Genomic DNA, 14,971 nt, shown 5'->3' on the forward strand with positions numbered 1-14,971 from the left:
GTGATCCGCCCGTCTCGGCCTCCCAAAGTGCTGGGATCACAGGCTTGAGCCACCGCGCCCGGCCAATCTTTTCTATTTTTAGTAGAGATGGGGTTTCACCATGTTAGCCAGGGTGGTCTCAATCTCCCGACCTCGTGATCCACCCGCCTCGGCCTCCCAAAGTGCTGGGATTACATTTTTCTAAGAAACTGGTTTGCAACCCCACTCCTGATCCTCTTTTCTGTCTCCTTCTGGGATCGTTGCCATTGTTCCTTTACCTTGAAGAAACAGAAGCTCTTAGTGAGGAGGGGAACTCCCTCCACCAATACAATGGTACCTGTTGGAATCCAGGGTAGAAAGTACAGTAGGGCCTCACAAGGAACTGGAGACAGAGCCTGGACAGCTGCCTTTCCATCTGTCTTTGGGGCACGTGGTTCTCATCTCTGTCTCTTTCTGCAGCCTGCTGTTTTCCTGTCTGTCTGCGTCCTCTTTCTTTGATCATCATTTGCTTATCTAAACAATCTCTTCAACCCAAGTCTACATGATCTTCCAGTTTATTTTCTTTTTTTGAGACAGAGTCTTACTCTGTTGTCCAGGCTGGAGTGCAGTGGTACAGTCATGACTGATTGCAGCCTCAACCTCCCGGGCCCAAAAAATCCTTCCACCTCAGCCCCCCAAGTAGCTGGGTCTACAGGTGTGTGCCACCATGCCCAGCTAATTTTTTATTTTTTGTAGAGATGGTATCTCACTGTGCTGCCCAGGCTGGTCTGGAACTCTTGGGCTCAAGTGATCCTTCCACTGTAGCCTCGCAAAGTATTGGAATTATAGGTGTGAGCCACTGTGGCCAGGCAACCTTCCAGTCTCAAGATCCTCCCCAGCCTGACTTCCAGCCTTGGGGTGTAGTTACAAATTCTTGAGAGGGAAAACTTGGAGACCCCAGTTAGTGTCCACTTTGCTCTACCTGTCTGTGGCCAGGGAGGGGCGAGACCTCAAAGAGGGTGTGGTATGGGAAGATACCCAGAATGTGTTTGTTTAACCTTATTTCCCCACCTCTCTCTTTCCTGCATCCCCATCCCCCTCCCCTCCCCATACAGTGTCTGAGCCCTTCCTACCTGCCGCTGCGATGTATGGCCGGAGGCTGTGGGCGGCTGCTCCGGGGACCTGAGAGCTGCTCCCTGGGCTGTGCTCAAGCAACCCAGTGTGCCTCGTGCCTGCGGCGCCCCCATTGTGGCTGGTGTGCCTGGGGGGGCCAGGATGGAGGCGGTCGCTGCATGGAGGGTGGACTCAGCGGCCCTCATGATGGTGAGAGGGCTTTGGGCATGGGGGAGAGGGGCTGGCCCTTGGCTGGAGTCTGATACAGTGAACATGGGGGTACTGGGCCAGACCCAGAGGTGGGACTCAGAGGAAGCAGGAGGGAGGGCCTAGGCGGCTGGGGCAGGTGGTACAGAGGTCCAGGTAAAATGCTGTATCCCCGGTGCTAGGGCTGATGTGTGGGCGTCCGGGGGCCTCCTGGGCCTTCCTGTCCTGCCCCCCCGAGGACGAGTGTGCAAACGGGCACCACGACTGCAACGAGACGCAGAATTGCCACGACCAGCCCCATGGCTATGAGTGCAGCTGCAAGACAGGCTACACCATGGACAAGTGAGGCTGCAGGTGGCGCGGGGGCCAGACAGGCTAGGGTGGGAGAGTCTGTGGGAGCAGTAATGGATGAGGCCTAGAGCCAAGCAGGATGGAAGAAAAGAAAGCTCGAGGCATGAAGGCAGTGGGGTTGATCCTGGAAGGGCAAGTGTGGTGAGACTGAGCAGGGAAGAATGAGTTTCATAGGGTACCCCAATGGCCAGGCACAGTGACTCATGCCTATAATACCAGCACTTTGGGAGGCCAAGGCAGGTGGATCACTTAAGGCCAGGAGTTTGAGACCAGCCCATAGGGAGACCGCATCTCTACAAAAAAATAAAAAAGAGAATAAGGTACCTTCAAAAGAGGAGAGCGGGTTGTGAGCTACACCTGGAGCGGGTGGTGGGCTAGATCCTGAAGAGGAGATAGCAATGGGACAGAGCAGGGATGAGCAGCCAGTTGAGAAGAGGGTGGGGTAGTGGGTTGGGTGCTAGGCCATGGAGCCACGAGGAGGGTGGCCACCTGCCCTGACCCCCACTTTGCCCCTGCAGCGTGACAGGGCTGTGCCGCCCTGTGTGCGCCCAGGGCTGTGTGAACGGCTCATGCGTGGAGCCCGACCACTGCCGCTGCCACTTTGGCTTTGTGGGTCGCAACTGCTCCACAGAATGCCGCTGCAACCGCCACAGTGAATGTGCTGGTGTTGGGGCGCGCGACCACTGCCTGCTCTGCCGCAACCACACCAAGGTGGGCCTTCTGGGGCCTCAGACCCCCGACCCTGGGACCCAGGCCCTTGCTTGCCTTCATCCCACACTCAGGCAGCTCACATCTCATTCTGAGCCCTGATAAACCAGGAATAGATAAGGCAGAGCCTTGTCCCAGGGAGATGTGTGGAGACTTGGGGGATGCTGCCTGGGTTTGGATCCCAGAGGATCTGCCCTGGACTAGTGGACAGAGTGGGAGCTGGTCCAGGAGGACAGGCACGTGGAGGAGGATTTGAGATAATGGAGGGAAGGGCTTTTGAGCTCAGGACTTTGGGCTGCAGGTGTGCAAGGGAAGGCAGGGGCTAAATCCCAGGGAGGCTGGGATTGTCCAAACCAGGTAGCCGAGCCTCTGCTGCCCTCCCATGGGCTCTCAGAACCTGCCCCTGTGCCCCCCACGCCCTCCTACCCCAGGTGACTCTCCAGTCTCTCTGACCACCCTGTCCTCGGTTCTCAGGGCAGCCACTGTGAGCAGTGCCTCCCGCTGTTTGTGGGTTCAGCTGTCGGGGGCGGGACCTGCCGGCCTTGCCACACCTTCTGTCGTGGAAATAGCCACGTCTGCATCTCCAAGAAGGAGTTCGAAATGGCCAAGGGAGAGCCACAGAAGTACTCACTGGACCCAGAGGAGGTGAAAGAGAGTGGGGTCAGATGCCTGGGTCTGAGGGAGGAGGGGCTGGGGAGCTCCTGGGTCTGAGGGAGGAGGGGGCTGGAGACCTGGACCCTTGGGTCTGAGGGAGGAGGGGCTGGAGGCCTGGATTCCTGGGTCTGAGCATAGAGGCGGGAGTCTTGGACTCCTGGGTCTGAGGGAAGAGGGGCTGGGGCCTGGACTCTGGTCTGAGGGAGGAGGGGGTGGGAGCCTGGACTCCTGAGTCTGAGGGAAGGAGTGGGCTGGTCCATGCCTTTCTGTGATCACACTGTCCTTCCTTGGCCAGATTGAAAACTGGGTGACAGAGGGTCCCAGTGAAGACGAGGCCATGTGTGTGAACTGCCAGAATAACAGCTATGGGGAGAAATGCGAGAGCTGCCTGCAGGGCTACTTCCTCCTGGATGGGAAGTGCACCAAGTAAGAGGAACGGGGGTGCTGGAGATCCGGCCCTTCTCACTGGGAGTAGCTCTAGAGCCAGACTCCCTCCTTAGTCCTCCGCCCCCAGTCAGGAGAGGATGACATCCCCAGGGAGCACCCAGGCTAAGGTCGGGGTAGGGAAGGAACTGGAATGTGATGCCACTCCCTACCTCCAAGGCTAGTGCTGAAGTGCAGGCCACAGAGCGGCCCGATCGAGAACAAGATGGGACAGCTGAGGGCAGAGGCCTTGGAACAACCTCCCCTTTCCATCTCCTTCTTTCTGGGTGTTCAGTGAGTGCTGGAGTCTGTGCAACTTGGGTTCTAATCCCAATGGCAATTTAACTGCTTTGTGGCCTTGGGCAAACAGCTTGACCTCTGTGAACCTCAGTTTCCTCTTCTGGCCTGTTGCACAGAGTTGAGCTCACATAGAGGGTGTCCATCCTGGACCGCTGCAGGCCATGGGGGCTCCGTAACCCTCAACTTCTTCCCCAGATGCCAGTGTAACGGCCACGCGGACACATGTAACGAGCAGGATGGGACGGGCTGTCCGTGTCAGAACAACACAGAGACAGGCACATGCCAGGGCAGCTCCCCCAGTGACCGTCGAGACTGCTACAAGTACCAGGTGCGGCTGCAGAAGCGAGTGATAGGCCAAGGGCCTTACACCTTGTAGAGGTCAGGGCTGGGATGAGGTAGCCAGGCTCGGGGCAGGACTGACAACGTGGTTCTGAATCAGTGGTTTTGGGATCAAGGGCAGCTTGACAGACTGTTCCTGAGCCCCATTCAGTTATAGGCCCTGGGTGGTGATGCTGGGGACCCAGATATGAGCCTCTGGGGGACTCTCAGACTGGTGGGGAGACAGTCTCCATTACAAGTAGTCACAGCTAAAGGTGGCACATGCCAGAAAATCTATCTCATGGTAGCTGCACCGAAAAAAGAAAATGGGCTGGACATGGTTGCTCATGCCTGTAATCCCAGAACCTTGGGAGGCTGAGGCAGGAGGATCACTTGAGCCCAGGAGTTCAAGACCAGTCTGGGCCACATAGTGAGACCCCATCTCTGAAAAAAATTTAAAAATTAGCCTGGCATGGTGGTGCACATCTGTGGTCCCAGCTACTTGGGAGGTGGAAGTGGGAGGATTGCTGGAGCCCAGGAGGTCGAGGCTGCAGGTTCTGTCTCAAAAAAAAAAAAAAAAAACCAGAAGACAAGAAAATGTATTGACTCTTAGAACTGAGGGTCTGGGGTCTGCCTTCAGGACTGGCTGGATCCAGGTACTCATACAATGCCATCAGGAGTCTCTGCATCTTGATTCTGCTTTCCTCTGCATTGGCTTCATTTTCAGGCAGATTCTTCCCAGTTGCAGACCCCCTCTGATGAACTGAGGCTAGCAGAGATCTCATACCATTTAATACCCAGATTCAAATTCCCCTGGAGTGCATTTCCCTTTTTCTTCTGCACAGAGGCTCCTGGAGTGCCTGCACTGGCCACCTGGTGGCTGCTGTGTTCCAGACTTGCCTCCATAATGTCCCAGGCTCCCTCTTCAGAGTACAGTTCCCGCCACCTCACCCACCTGTCTTCTCTCTCCAATCCCAGAGGGATGAGAAAGTCCCTTGCTCTCAGTCTCCCTTCCCCATCTATGGAAAAATAATAGCTGCAAAGATGCAACCCTACCCCAAATGGCAACAGTTTTACAAGCCTTACCCCTAACATTTCTATCCTGGGCCAGAATTGCTGCTTTTTTATTTTATTTTTTTAATTTTTAATTTAATTTAATGTGTTTGGACACAGAGTCTTGCTCTGTTGCCCAGACTGGAGTGCAGTGGTGTGATCTTTGCTTGCAGCAACCTCCACTTCCTGGGTTCAAGTGATTTTCCTGCCTCAGCTTCCTGAGTAGCTGGGACTACAGGCATGTGCCACCATGCCTGGCTAATTTTCTATATTTTAGTAGAGATGGGGTTTCACCATGTTGCCCAGGCTAGTCTCAAATTTCTGAGCTCAGGCAATCCGCCCGCCTTGGCCTCCCAAAGTGCTGGGATTACAGGCGTGAGTCACCACACCCAGCCCAGAGTTTCTGCCTTCTTGATAAGGGAAAGGCCTATTGGCTTTTACCAGGCAGTCTCAGAGATTAAATCAGACCTCCTCCTCTACCAGGTCTGTTGGCTGCTCAGAAGTAGCAGTTTTTCTTGGTTCTTTTTTTTTTTTTTTTTTTTTTTTTTTTTGAGATGGTCTCACTCTGTCACCAGGCTGGAGTGCAGTGGCTCAATCTCAGCTTGCTGCAACCTCCACCTCCCAGGTTCAAGCAATTCTCCTGCCTCAGCCTTCTGAGTAGCTGGGACTACAGGCGCACGCCTGGCTAATTTTTGTATTTTTAGTAGAAACGGGGCTTCACCATGTTGGCCAGGATGGTCTCAATCTCTTAACCTTATGAGCTGCCCACCTCAGCCTTCCAAAGTGCTGGGATCACAGGTGTGAGTCACTGCACCTGACCGGTTCTTTTTTTTAATGTATTTATTTTTGAGATAGGGTCTGGCTCTTTCACCCAGACTGGAGTGCGGTGGTGCGATCTCGGCTCACTGCAACCTCTGCCTCCTCAGTTTCCGTCATTCTCCCACCTCGGCCTCCTGAGTAGCTGGAACTACAAGCATTGTGCTATCATACCTGGCTAATTTTTTTTTGTAGAGATGGGGTTTTAACCATGTTTCCCAGGCTAGTCTTGAACTCCTGAGCTCAAGCAATCCACTCACCTTGGCTTCTCAAAGTGTTGGGATTATAGGCATGACCCACTGTGCCTGGTCAGGCTTTTGGTTTTTTTTTTTTTTTTTTTGAGATGGAGTCTCGCTGTGTCACCCAGGCTGGAGTGCAGTGGTGTGATCTCGGCTCACTGCAAGTTCCACCTCCCGGGTTCATGCCATTCTCCTGCCTCAGCCTCCGAGTAGCTGGGACTACAGGCGCCCACCACCACACCCAGCTAATCTTTTCTATTTTTAGTAGAGACGGGGTTTCACCATGTTAGCCAGGATGGTCTCGATCTCCTGACCTTGTGATCCGCCCGTCTCGGCCTCCCAAAGTGCTGGGATTACAGGCTTGAGCCACTGCGCCCGGCTGGTTTTTTTTTTTTTTTTGATACTGGGGGTACTCTGTCACCCCGGCTAGAGGATAATGGCGCAATCATAGTTCACTGCAGCCTTGAACTCCTGAGCTCAAGTGATCCTCCTGCCTCACCCTCCTGAGTAACTGTAACTATAGGCACACACCACCATGCCTGGCTAATTTAAAATTTTTTTTTTTTTTTTTAAAGATGAGGGTCTTACTGTGTTGCCCAGACTAGTCTCGAAATCCTAGGTACAAGCAGCACTCCTGCCTCAGTCTCCTGAAGCAGTGGGATTACAGGCATGAGTCACTGCGCCTGTTTTCTCTTGGTTCTAATAGTGATTGCAGTAATAACTGGAATGCCAGGAGCACCTGCCACAGAGCTGGATATGTGCTGTGTAGACAGTGGTGACAGCATAGATATGAAAGGCTTTGCAAGGCTGTGCTGGGGCCTCAGTGGGGTATAGACTTAAGAGGAAGACAGATTCAGACATTAAATGTCCTAGCTGGGCACAGTGACTCATGCCAGCACTTTGAGAGTCTGAGGCAGGCAGATCACTTGAGGTCAGGAGTTCGAGACCAGCCTGGCCAACATGGTGACACCCCTTCTCTACTAAAAATACAAAAATTAGTTGGGCGTGGTGGCAGGCGCCTGTAATCCTAGGTACTCGGGAGGCTGAGGCAGGAGAATCACTTGAACGTGGGAGGCAGAGGTTGCAGTGAGCCAGGATCACACCACTGCACTCCTACCTGGGCAACAGAGCAAGACTCTGTCTCAAAAAAAAAAAAAAAAAGAAGTATCACCCCAGATCACATGGTCAGTTAGGCTTAGAGCCTGGAGTGACCCTGATCTGATCTCAGAACTTGAGTGGTTTCCACTAAGCCACAGAAATCATAGCCGTTATCCATCCAGCCACACATTCATTCAGCACACAGTCATTGAGCACCTAGTATATGGCAAGCACTGTGTGGGTTGCTGGGGACACAGTAGGGAACAAAGCAGGCAAATGTTCTGTTTTTAGGGGTTTGTATTCTCATGGAGGCATCCAGAAATGAACAAACAAGTCAGATACTCATGTGTTAGACAGTGATGAGCGCTAAGGAAAGTTAAGTAGAAAGCAGGGGCTAGGGCTGTTGGGGAGTGGGAATGGTAGACACAGGACATAGTGGCCAGGGAAGGCCTAGGTGAGAAGGAGGCTCTTGAGCAAAGACCTGAAGGAGGCAAGGGGGCCTGACAAGCTGGCAAGTGAGAGGAGAACCATGCAGGCAGAGGGTCCGTCAATGCAAAGGCCCCGGGGTGGGAGAACGCCTGGCACAGTATAGAAGCATCCAGGCAGGCGGGCGAGGCTGGCTGACCCTGCGCCAAGTGCCATGCACATGATCTCAGCGGTCCTGTGAGCAAGCCATGGTTACTCCCTATGTGCAGAGCTCATGGGTTAAGTCTGTGTGCTCAGGCTCAGTGAGGTTAAGTCACTAGTCCAAGGCCACATAGCTAGCAAGGAGGTAGAGCCGGAATGCAGCAGCGTTCTTTGTTGCTGTGCCTCAGAGTGCCAGAGGCCTCAGTATTGGGGTGCTCAGGTCACTAGGGTGACACCAGGGGCAGCAGTGCTGGAGTGTCAGGTCCTGGCAAGGTCTACACTGTGGCAGAGAAGGTCCGGGGGTCACAGGGAAGTGACTGGGGCAGTGGGGGTGAGGCCCAGGGCAATGGCTACTTAGTAGTGGATATAGAGTATTCGTCACTGCTGCTTGGGGGACAGGCTGGCACTGTGCTCAGCCCTGATGGCCACCGCCTCTAACCCTGCCCGCAGTGTGCCAAGTGCCGAGAATCATTCCATGGGAACCCGCTGGGCGGCCAGCAGTGCTACCGCCTTATCTCAGTGGAGCAGGAGTGCTGCCTGGACCCCACGTCGCAGACCAACTGCTTCCATGAGCCCAAGCGCCGGGCACTAGGCCCTGGCCGCACTGTCCTCTTTGGTGTGCAGCCCAAATTCACCAACGTGGACATCCGCCTGACGCTGGACGTGACCTTTGGGGCCGTGGACCTCTATGTCTCCACCTCCTATGACACCTTCGTGGTCCGTGTGGCGCCTGACACTGGCGTCCATACTGTACACATCCAGCCACCCCCACTTCCGCCACCCCTTGCAGATGGTGGGCCCCGGGGGGCCGGGGATCCAGGAGGAGCAGGAGCCAGCAGTGGACCAGGCACCCCAGCAGAGCCACGGGTACGGGAGGTGTGGCCACGGGGCCTGATTACCTACGTGACAGTGACGGAGCCGTCAGCAGTGCTGGTGGTCCGCAGTGTGCGGGACCGGCTGGTCATCACCTACCCGCACGAGCACCATGCCCTCAAGTCGAGCCGCTTCTACCTGCTGCTGCTGGGTGTGGGAGACCCAAGTGGGCCCGGTGCCAACGGCTCAGCCGACTCGCAGGGCCTGCTCTTCTTCCGGCAGGACCAGGCCCACATCGACCTGTTTGTCTTCTTCTCCGTCTTCTTCTCCTGCTTCTTCCTCTTCCTCTCACTCTGTGTGCTCCTCTGGAAGGCCAAGCAGGCTCTGGATCAGCGGCAGGAGCAGCGCCGGCACTTGCAGGAGATGACCAAGATGGCCAGCCGCCCCTTCGCCAAGGTCACTGTCTGCTTCCCACCTGACCCTACTGCCCTGGCCCCCGCCTGGAAGCCAGCTGGACTCCCACCGCCCGCCTTCCGCCGCTCTGAGCCCTTCCTGGCACCCCTGCTGCTGACAGGGGCTGGTGGTCCCTGGGGACCCATGGGAGGGGGCTGCTGCCCGGCAGCCATCCCTGCCACCACTGCTGGGCTGCGAGCTGGGCCCATCACCCTCGAGCCCACAGAAGATGGCATGGCCGGCGTGGCCACCCTGCTGCTCCAGCTGCCTGGCGGGCCCCATGCACCCAATGGCGCCTGCCTGGGGTCAGCCCTCGTCACACTGCGGCACAGGCTGCATGAGTACTGTGGGGGTGGCGGGGGTGCTGGGGGCAGTGGGCATGGGGCTGGTGTGGGCCGGAAGGGACTCCTGAGCCAGGACAACCTCACCAGCATGTCCCTCTGACATGCTGAGGGTCCTCATCCACAGCAACCAGGTCACCCAATGGGGCCGCCCTGGACTTGGGGTCCCTTCACCTGGGGGCCCCTGGACACTGTCTCCTTGGAGACCACTGGCTCCCTTCCCCCAGGGGTGCCCCGACGGGGCCTCCTTTGTTCTGCATTCAGCAGCTATTTATTGAGTACCTACTCCGTCAGGCACTGCCATAGGCGTGGGGCAGAGCAGAAAAGGAGAGACGAGGTTCCCTGATCTCATGGTACTTAGGTTCTAGTGAAGGGAGACAATCAGTTTACATGCACACATCCCACATGCACACACACGTGAACACTTGCACATGTGCACACATGAGTAACATGGTTTCAGAGAGGGAGAAGTGCTGTGAGGCTCCAGAGGACGTGGCAGTGAGGGACGACGGGGTGAAGTCAGCTGGACATTCAGAGAAGCTAGACTGAGAACACCTGAGAAGAACCAGCCACGGGAAGAGCTTCAGGAAGTGAAGGCAGAGGCCCTGGGGTGGGAGCAGGCTTGTTTTATTGGAAGGACTGGAAAACTGGCAAATGTGACCCAGATCAAGTGTGAGGAGATGAGACTGGGGACAGGCAGGGGCTGGATCACCCAGGGCCTTGTGGACCCCACCCAGGGTTTTGGGTTTTATTCTCAGGGCAACGGGAAGCCGTTGGATGGTTTGATGAAGGGGAGTGACAGGATCCGATGTACCTATTTCAGAATTTAAGAGGGCTGGGTGCGGTGACTCATGCCTATAATCCCAGCACTTTGGGAGGCCAAGGCGGGCTGATCACAAGGTCAGGAGTTCGAGACCAACCTGGCCAATATGGTGAAACCCTGTGTCTACTAAAAATACAAAAATTAGCCGAGTGTGGTGGCACACACCTGTAGTCGCAGCTACTTGGGAAGCTGAGGCAGGAGAATCGCTTGAACCCGGGAGGCGGAGGTTGCAGTGCACTCAGATTGCACCACTGTACTCCAGCCTCAGCGACAGAAGGAGACTCCATCTCAAAAAATTTAAGAGGTCACTTAGGTGTGCTGTGGAGAATGGACTGGAGGGACAAGAGGGGCAGCAGGGATGGTGGACTGGAATAGGGTGGTGGCAATGAGTGAGTCCGGCTCAGATGTGGGATGTGTGTGGAAGAATGTAATGATGGTGTGGACATCAGGGTGAGGGAGGAGACAAATCCACGATGACCCCTAGCTTTGTGGCCTGAACTGTGGATGGCTGAGGGGGTCGTTAATTGAATGGGGCAGAGTGGGGCTTGTGAGGAAGATCAGAGTCTGGTTCTTGACATGAGATGCCCTTCAGACATCTCTTCACTCAGGTCCAACTAGGGATGCAGAAACACTGAATATTTCAACAGCAGAAATTGAGTGGGGGGATTGGTAGTGCTGGCGAGGGAAGCGGCTGGGAAGAGACAGATGGCACCATGAGACAGCCCAGAGGTGAACAGGATCCCCAGGCTGCAGGGACAAAGCTCAGCAGTGCTGTTACCTCACCGGGACCAGGGTCACGCAGCGAATGCTGGAACAACAGGGAGGCGTGTTCAGGGGGAGCCTCAGAGGGGACAAAACCTCTGCCTGAGATCCCACCCCAGGTGGGCATGGGGGACACTGAGGTTGGGGATGAAAATGCCGGTACCATCACTGCACAGCCCTCTTCCAGACAGTGCTATCTGGAAGATTTCTGGGCTCTCCCGAGGGGCCACGCCACACCTGAGCCACCTCCTTGGACTCCTGTTCTCTATCCCTTGAGGACCTCCCTCCCTTTGACCCTAGCTGTCTTCTTGAACTTGGGACTCTCCTTTCCCAAGACTTCCATCACTAGCTCCTGGAGAGACTGGACTCTGCATCTTTCCTTCACGTGGAGCCTCAGTGTGAGAGGCCCTGCCAATGCATGCATGTCAGAGGTGGCTGGGACCACATCGGAAGAAGAGGGGAACGACGAAATTAACAAATAAAAAGTATGGGCAAGACCCAGGTGTCTGAGTGCATCTGCACATGTCTCAGGAGGGCTGGGTCTCAGCTCTGATGCAGCCCCGAACACTGGATAACTTGGATAATTGCCCTTATGATGGTACCACTTCCAAGCTGGGATGGCTTTGTTCCTGACTCCCCCTCCTAAAGGTGGAAGGGGGAAGGGTCTGCCACAACAGAAGCGTAATAAATACCAATAAACAACTCTTGTTTCCCAGAAGGGATGCGCCAAGGGGAGACATGGGCAGTGGCTTTTGACCCTTCCCTAGATCTTCCTCAGGGAGACCCCAGTTTGGCTCAGGAGGGGAAATAGGCTGCCTTGGTCCCAGCTACGGCTTTTTGTTGTTTTGTTTTGCTTTTTAAGGGGACAGAGTCTCACTCTGTTGCCCAGGCTAGTGTGCAGTGGTGTGATCTTGGCTCACTGCAACCTCCATATCCCAGGTTCAAGTGATTTGTGTGCCTCAGCCTCCCAAGTAGCTGGGATTACAGGCATGCGCCACCATGCCTGGCTCATTTTTTTATATCTTTAAGGTTTCACCATGTTGGCCAGGCTGGTCTCAAACTCCTGACCTCAAGTGATCCGCCTACCTTGGCTCCCAAAGTGCTGGGATTACAGGCATGAGCCACCGCACTTGGCCTTGGTTTTTTTGTTTGTTTTTTTGACACAGGGTGTCTCTTTTCCTGTGACACAGGCTGGAGTGAAGTGGTGCAATCATTGCTCACTGAAGCCTCCGCTTCCTGGGCTCAGGCGCGATCCCCCCACTTCAGCCTCCCAAGTAGCTGGAACTACAGATGTGTACCACCTCACCCAGCTAATTTTTGTAATTTTGGTAGAGATGAGGTTTCACCATGTTGCCCAGGCTGGTCTTGAATTCTGGAGCTCACGTGATCCTCTCCTACCTTGGCCTCCCAAAGTGTTGGGATTATAGGTGTGAGCCACCGTGCCTAGCTCAGGCACAGATTTTATTCCAGGCCCCAATAGAAGGGTTCAAACCAGACACGGCTGAGAATGAAATGAGACCCTAGAACAATGAGCTTTCTCTACTTCGATGAGAGTCATAGCCAAAACCAAAAGCATTGTGAGAGCTGCTTTACCTGGCATGCACCTGGGCAAACAAAAGCCCTGATTCCTCCCAGGTGGGAGCTGGAGATCTCTCTCCTCCATCAGCCTCAGCAGCATAGGCATCTTGCTGGGTGTGTTAAACAATGTATCTTTTCTGCACAACCCGGCTCCTAAGTGCAAGCCATCAGGTGCTCAGCGGAGGACGATGTGTTGGACTCAGAGGGTGTGTGAGTCTCCGTTATGGGCCAGGAATAACACGATATTTTCTTTTTCTTTTTTTTTTTTTTCGGAGATGATCTTGCTTTATCACTCAAGCTGGAGTACAATGATGTGATCTTGGCGCACTGTAGCTTCAACCTCCTGAGCAGACGATTTGCACCATGACTGGGCCTTTTCTCTGGGATGCATAGCCACGCTCCCTGACTCTCACAAATGCCCTGTGGTACGTGTTCCTCCCTCCACGTCAGCCCTCCACCATCACTTCTGCCTGCACATACCTGAGTGCAAGTGGCGTATGTTGAGGCGGGAGAGAGTCTGGGCATGGAAGGCTGGATGCCTGAGTTCTAGGCTATGTGCAGCTCCCAACCCCTTGGGGATTTCAGGGATAGAGGGAATATTTTACTGAGAGCCTACAGCCCTCTGGACACTGTGCTGGGTGCTTGGTGTGAGTCTTAATCTTCCCAACGTCATCGCTGGGAGGTGCCGGCTTGGTTTTCCATTTTGCCCATTCAAAAGCTCTGTCGCCTAAGAACTCAGGGCTAATTAAGAGATGAGCCAGATTGTGACACAAGCCTGTCTCTGTTGCCCCACGCATTACCTCCAGAGTTGCTTCCCTTTTCTAAGCCAGTGTCTTCTGATTGCCTACAATGGGCTCTGCATTGTGCTGGGAGCTGGGGACAGAGTAGTGAACAAGGTCTCTGCCCTCATGGAGCTGATAAGCCAGTGTGGTCCCCAATAATAAGTAAATGATGCTGCATGCTGGAAAGTGATAGAAAAGGCAGTGAGAGAGCAGGAGGTTGGCACTTGCTTTTTTTTTTTTTTTTGAGATGGAGTTTTGCTCTTGTTGCCCAGGCTGGAGTGCAATGGCGTGGTCTTGGCTCACTGCAGTCTCCGCCTCCCGGGTTCAAACAATTCTCCTGCCTCGGCCTCCCAAGTAGCTGGGATTACAGGTGCCTGTCACCACGCCTGGCTAATTGTTGTATTTTTAGTAGAGACAGGGTTTTACTATGTTGGCCAGGCTGGTCGTGAACTCCTGACCTCAGGTGATTCATCCACCACGGCCTCCCAAAGTGCTGGGATTACAGGCTTGAGCCACCACGCCCGGCCTGGGACTTGTTATTTAACATAGGTGGGATGGGAAGGTCTCTCTTGTAAGACGACACATGAGCAGAAATAAGGGAGTGAGCCTGAGGGACATCTGAGGGAGGGAGGAGCATTCCAGGCTGAGGGAACAGCCAGTGCAAAGGCCCAAAGGCCCTGAGGTTGGAGTGTGCCTGACATTTGAGAGAAACAAGACTCATGTGGTTGGAGCAGAGAGGGAATAAGGGGAGATAGGGAGACAAGGTCACAGAGGGAACAAGAGCCATGTCCTGCAGGTCCCTGCACCACGGTGAGGACTCAAGCTTCCGCTCTGTCAGGGATGGCACCATGGGAGGATTCTGAGCCTGGGAGGAATGGGCTCTGATGTAGGTGTTCACAGGATTCCCCTGGGAGGAAGAGGCTAAAGGGGTAGGAGAGGGTGGGAAGCCCAGTGAGGAAGCCCCTGTGTCCGTGTTGAAGAGGCGAGTGACTGGAACAAGGTCGGGATAGCAGAGCAGGGAGAAGTGGTGAGATTCTGGATATATTCTGAAAGGAGAACCAGCAGCATTTGTTGACAGATTGGACACTGGGTGAGAGAGAAAGTGACTGAGCAACAGAACGGGTAGAGTTTTCTGTTTCCTGGCATGGCAAAGACTAGGCAGTTTGGGGATTGGGGTATATCAGCAGTTAGGTTTTATATATGTTAGATTTGAGATGGTTCTTAGATATCCCGAGGGAAGATGTCACTCAATGACTGGATACAGCTCCAGAGAAAGAGAGAGAGAGAGAATAGCAAATAATAGTAATATATTAATATTAGAATAGGCCGGGCATGGTGGCTCATGCCTGTAATCCCAGCACTTTGGGAGGCCGAGGCGGGTGGATCATGAGGTCAGGAGATGGTTCTTAGATATCCCGAGGGAAGATGTCACTCAATGACTGGATACAGCTCCAGAGAAAGAGAGAGAGAATAGCAAATAATAGTAATATATTAATATTAGAATAGGCCGGGCATGGTGGCTCATGCCTGTAATCCCAGCACTTTGGGAGGCCG

The 14,971-nt window shown here is 54.4% G+C and overlaps 1 protein-coding gene across 1 annotated transcript in view; it reads left to right on the forward strand.

The window, feature by feature from the left end:
* MEGF8 (multiple EGF-like-domains 8) overlaps positions 1–10,460 on the forward strand; it is a 56,856-nt gene extending 46,396 nt beyond the window's left edge. Inside the window, 7 exon segments of the mRNA XM_011936547.1 lie at positions 1,074–1,281; positions 1,461–1,620; positions 2,148–2,340; positions 2,812–2,982; positions 3,287–3,417; positions 3,910–4,042; positions 8,316–10,460. Of these exon segments, the coding sequence (XP_011791937.1) occupies positions 1,074–1,281; positions 1,461–1,620; positions 2,148–2,340; positions 2,812–2,982; positions 3,287–3,417; positions 3,910–4,042; positions 8,316–9,575 (2,256 nt within the window). The 3' untranslated portion in view covers positions 9,576–10,460.
* Positions 10,461–14,971: the final 4,511 nt, after the last annotated feature.

The sequence above is a fragment of the Colobus angolensis genome, unplaced genomic scaffold (assembly GCF_000951035.1).
Source record: "Colobus angolensis palliatus isolate OR3802 unplaced genomic scaffold, Cang.pa_1.0 Scaffold154, whole genome shotgun sequence".
Classification (NCBI taxonomy): Eukaryota; Metazoa; Chordata; class Mammalia; order Primates; family Cercopithecidae; genus Colobus; species Colobus angolensis.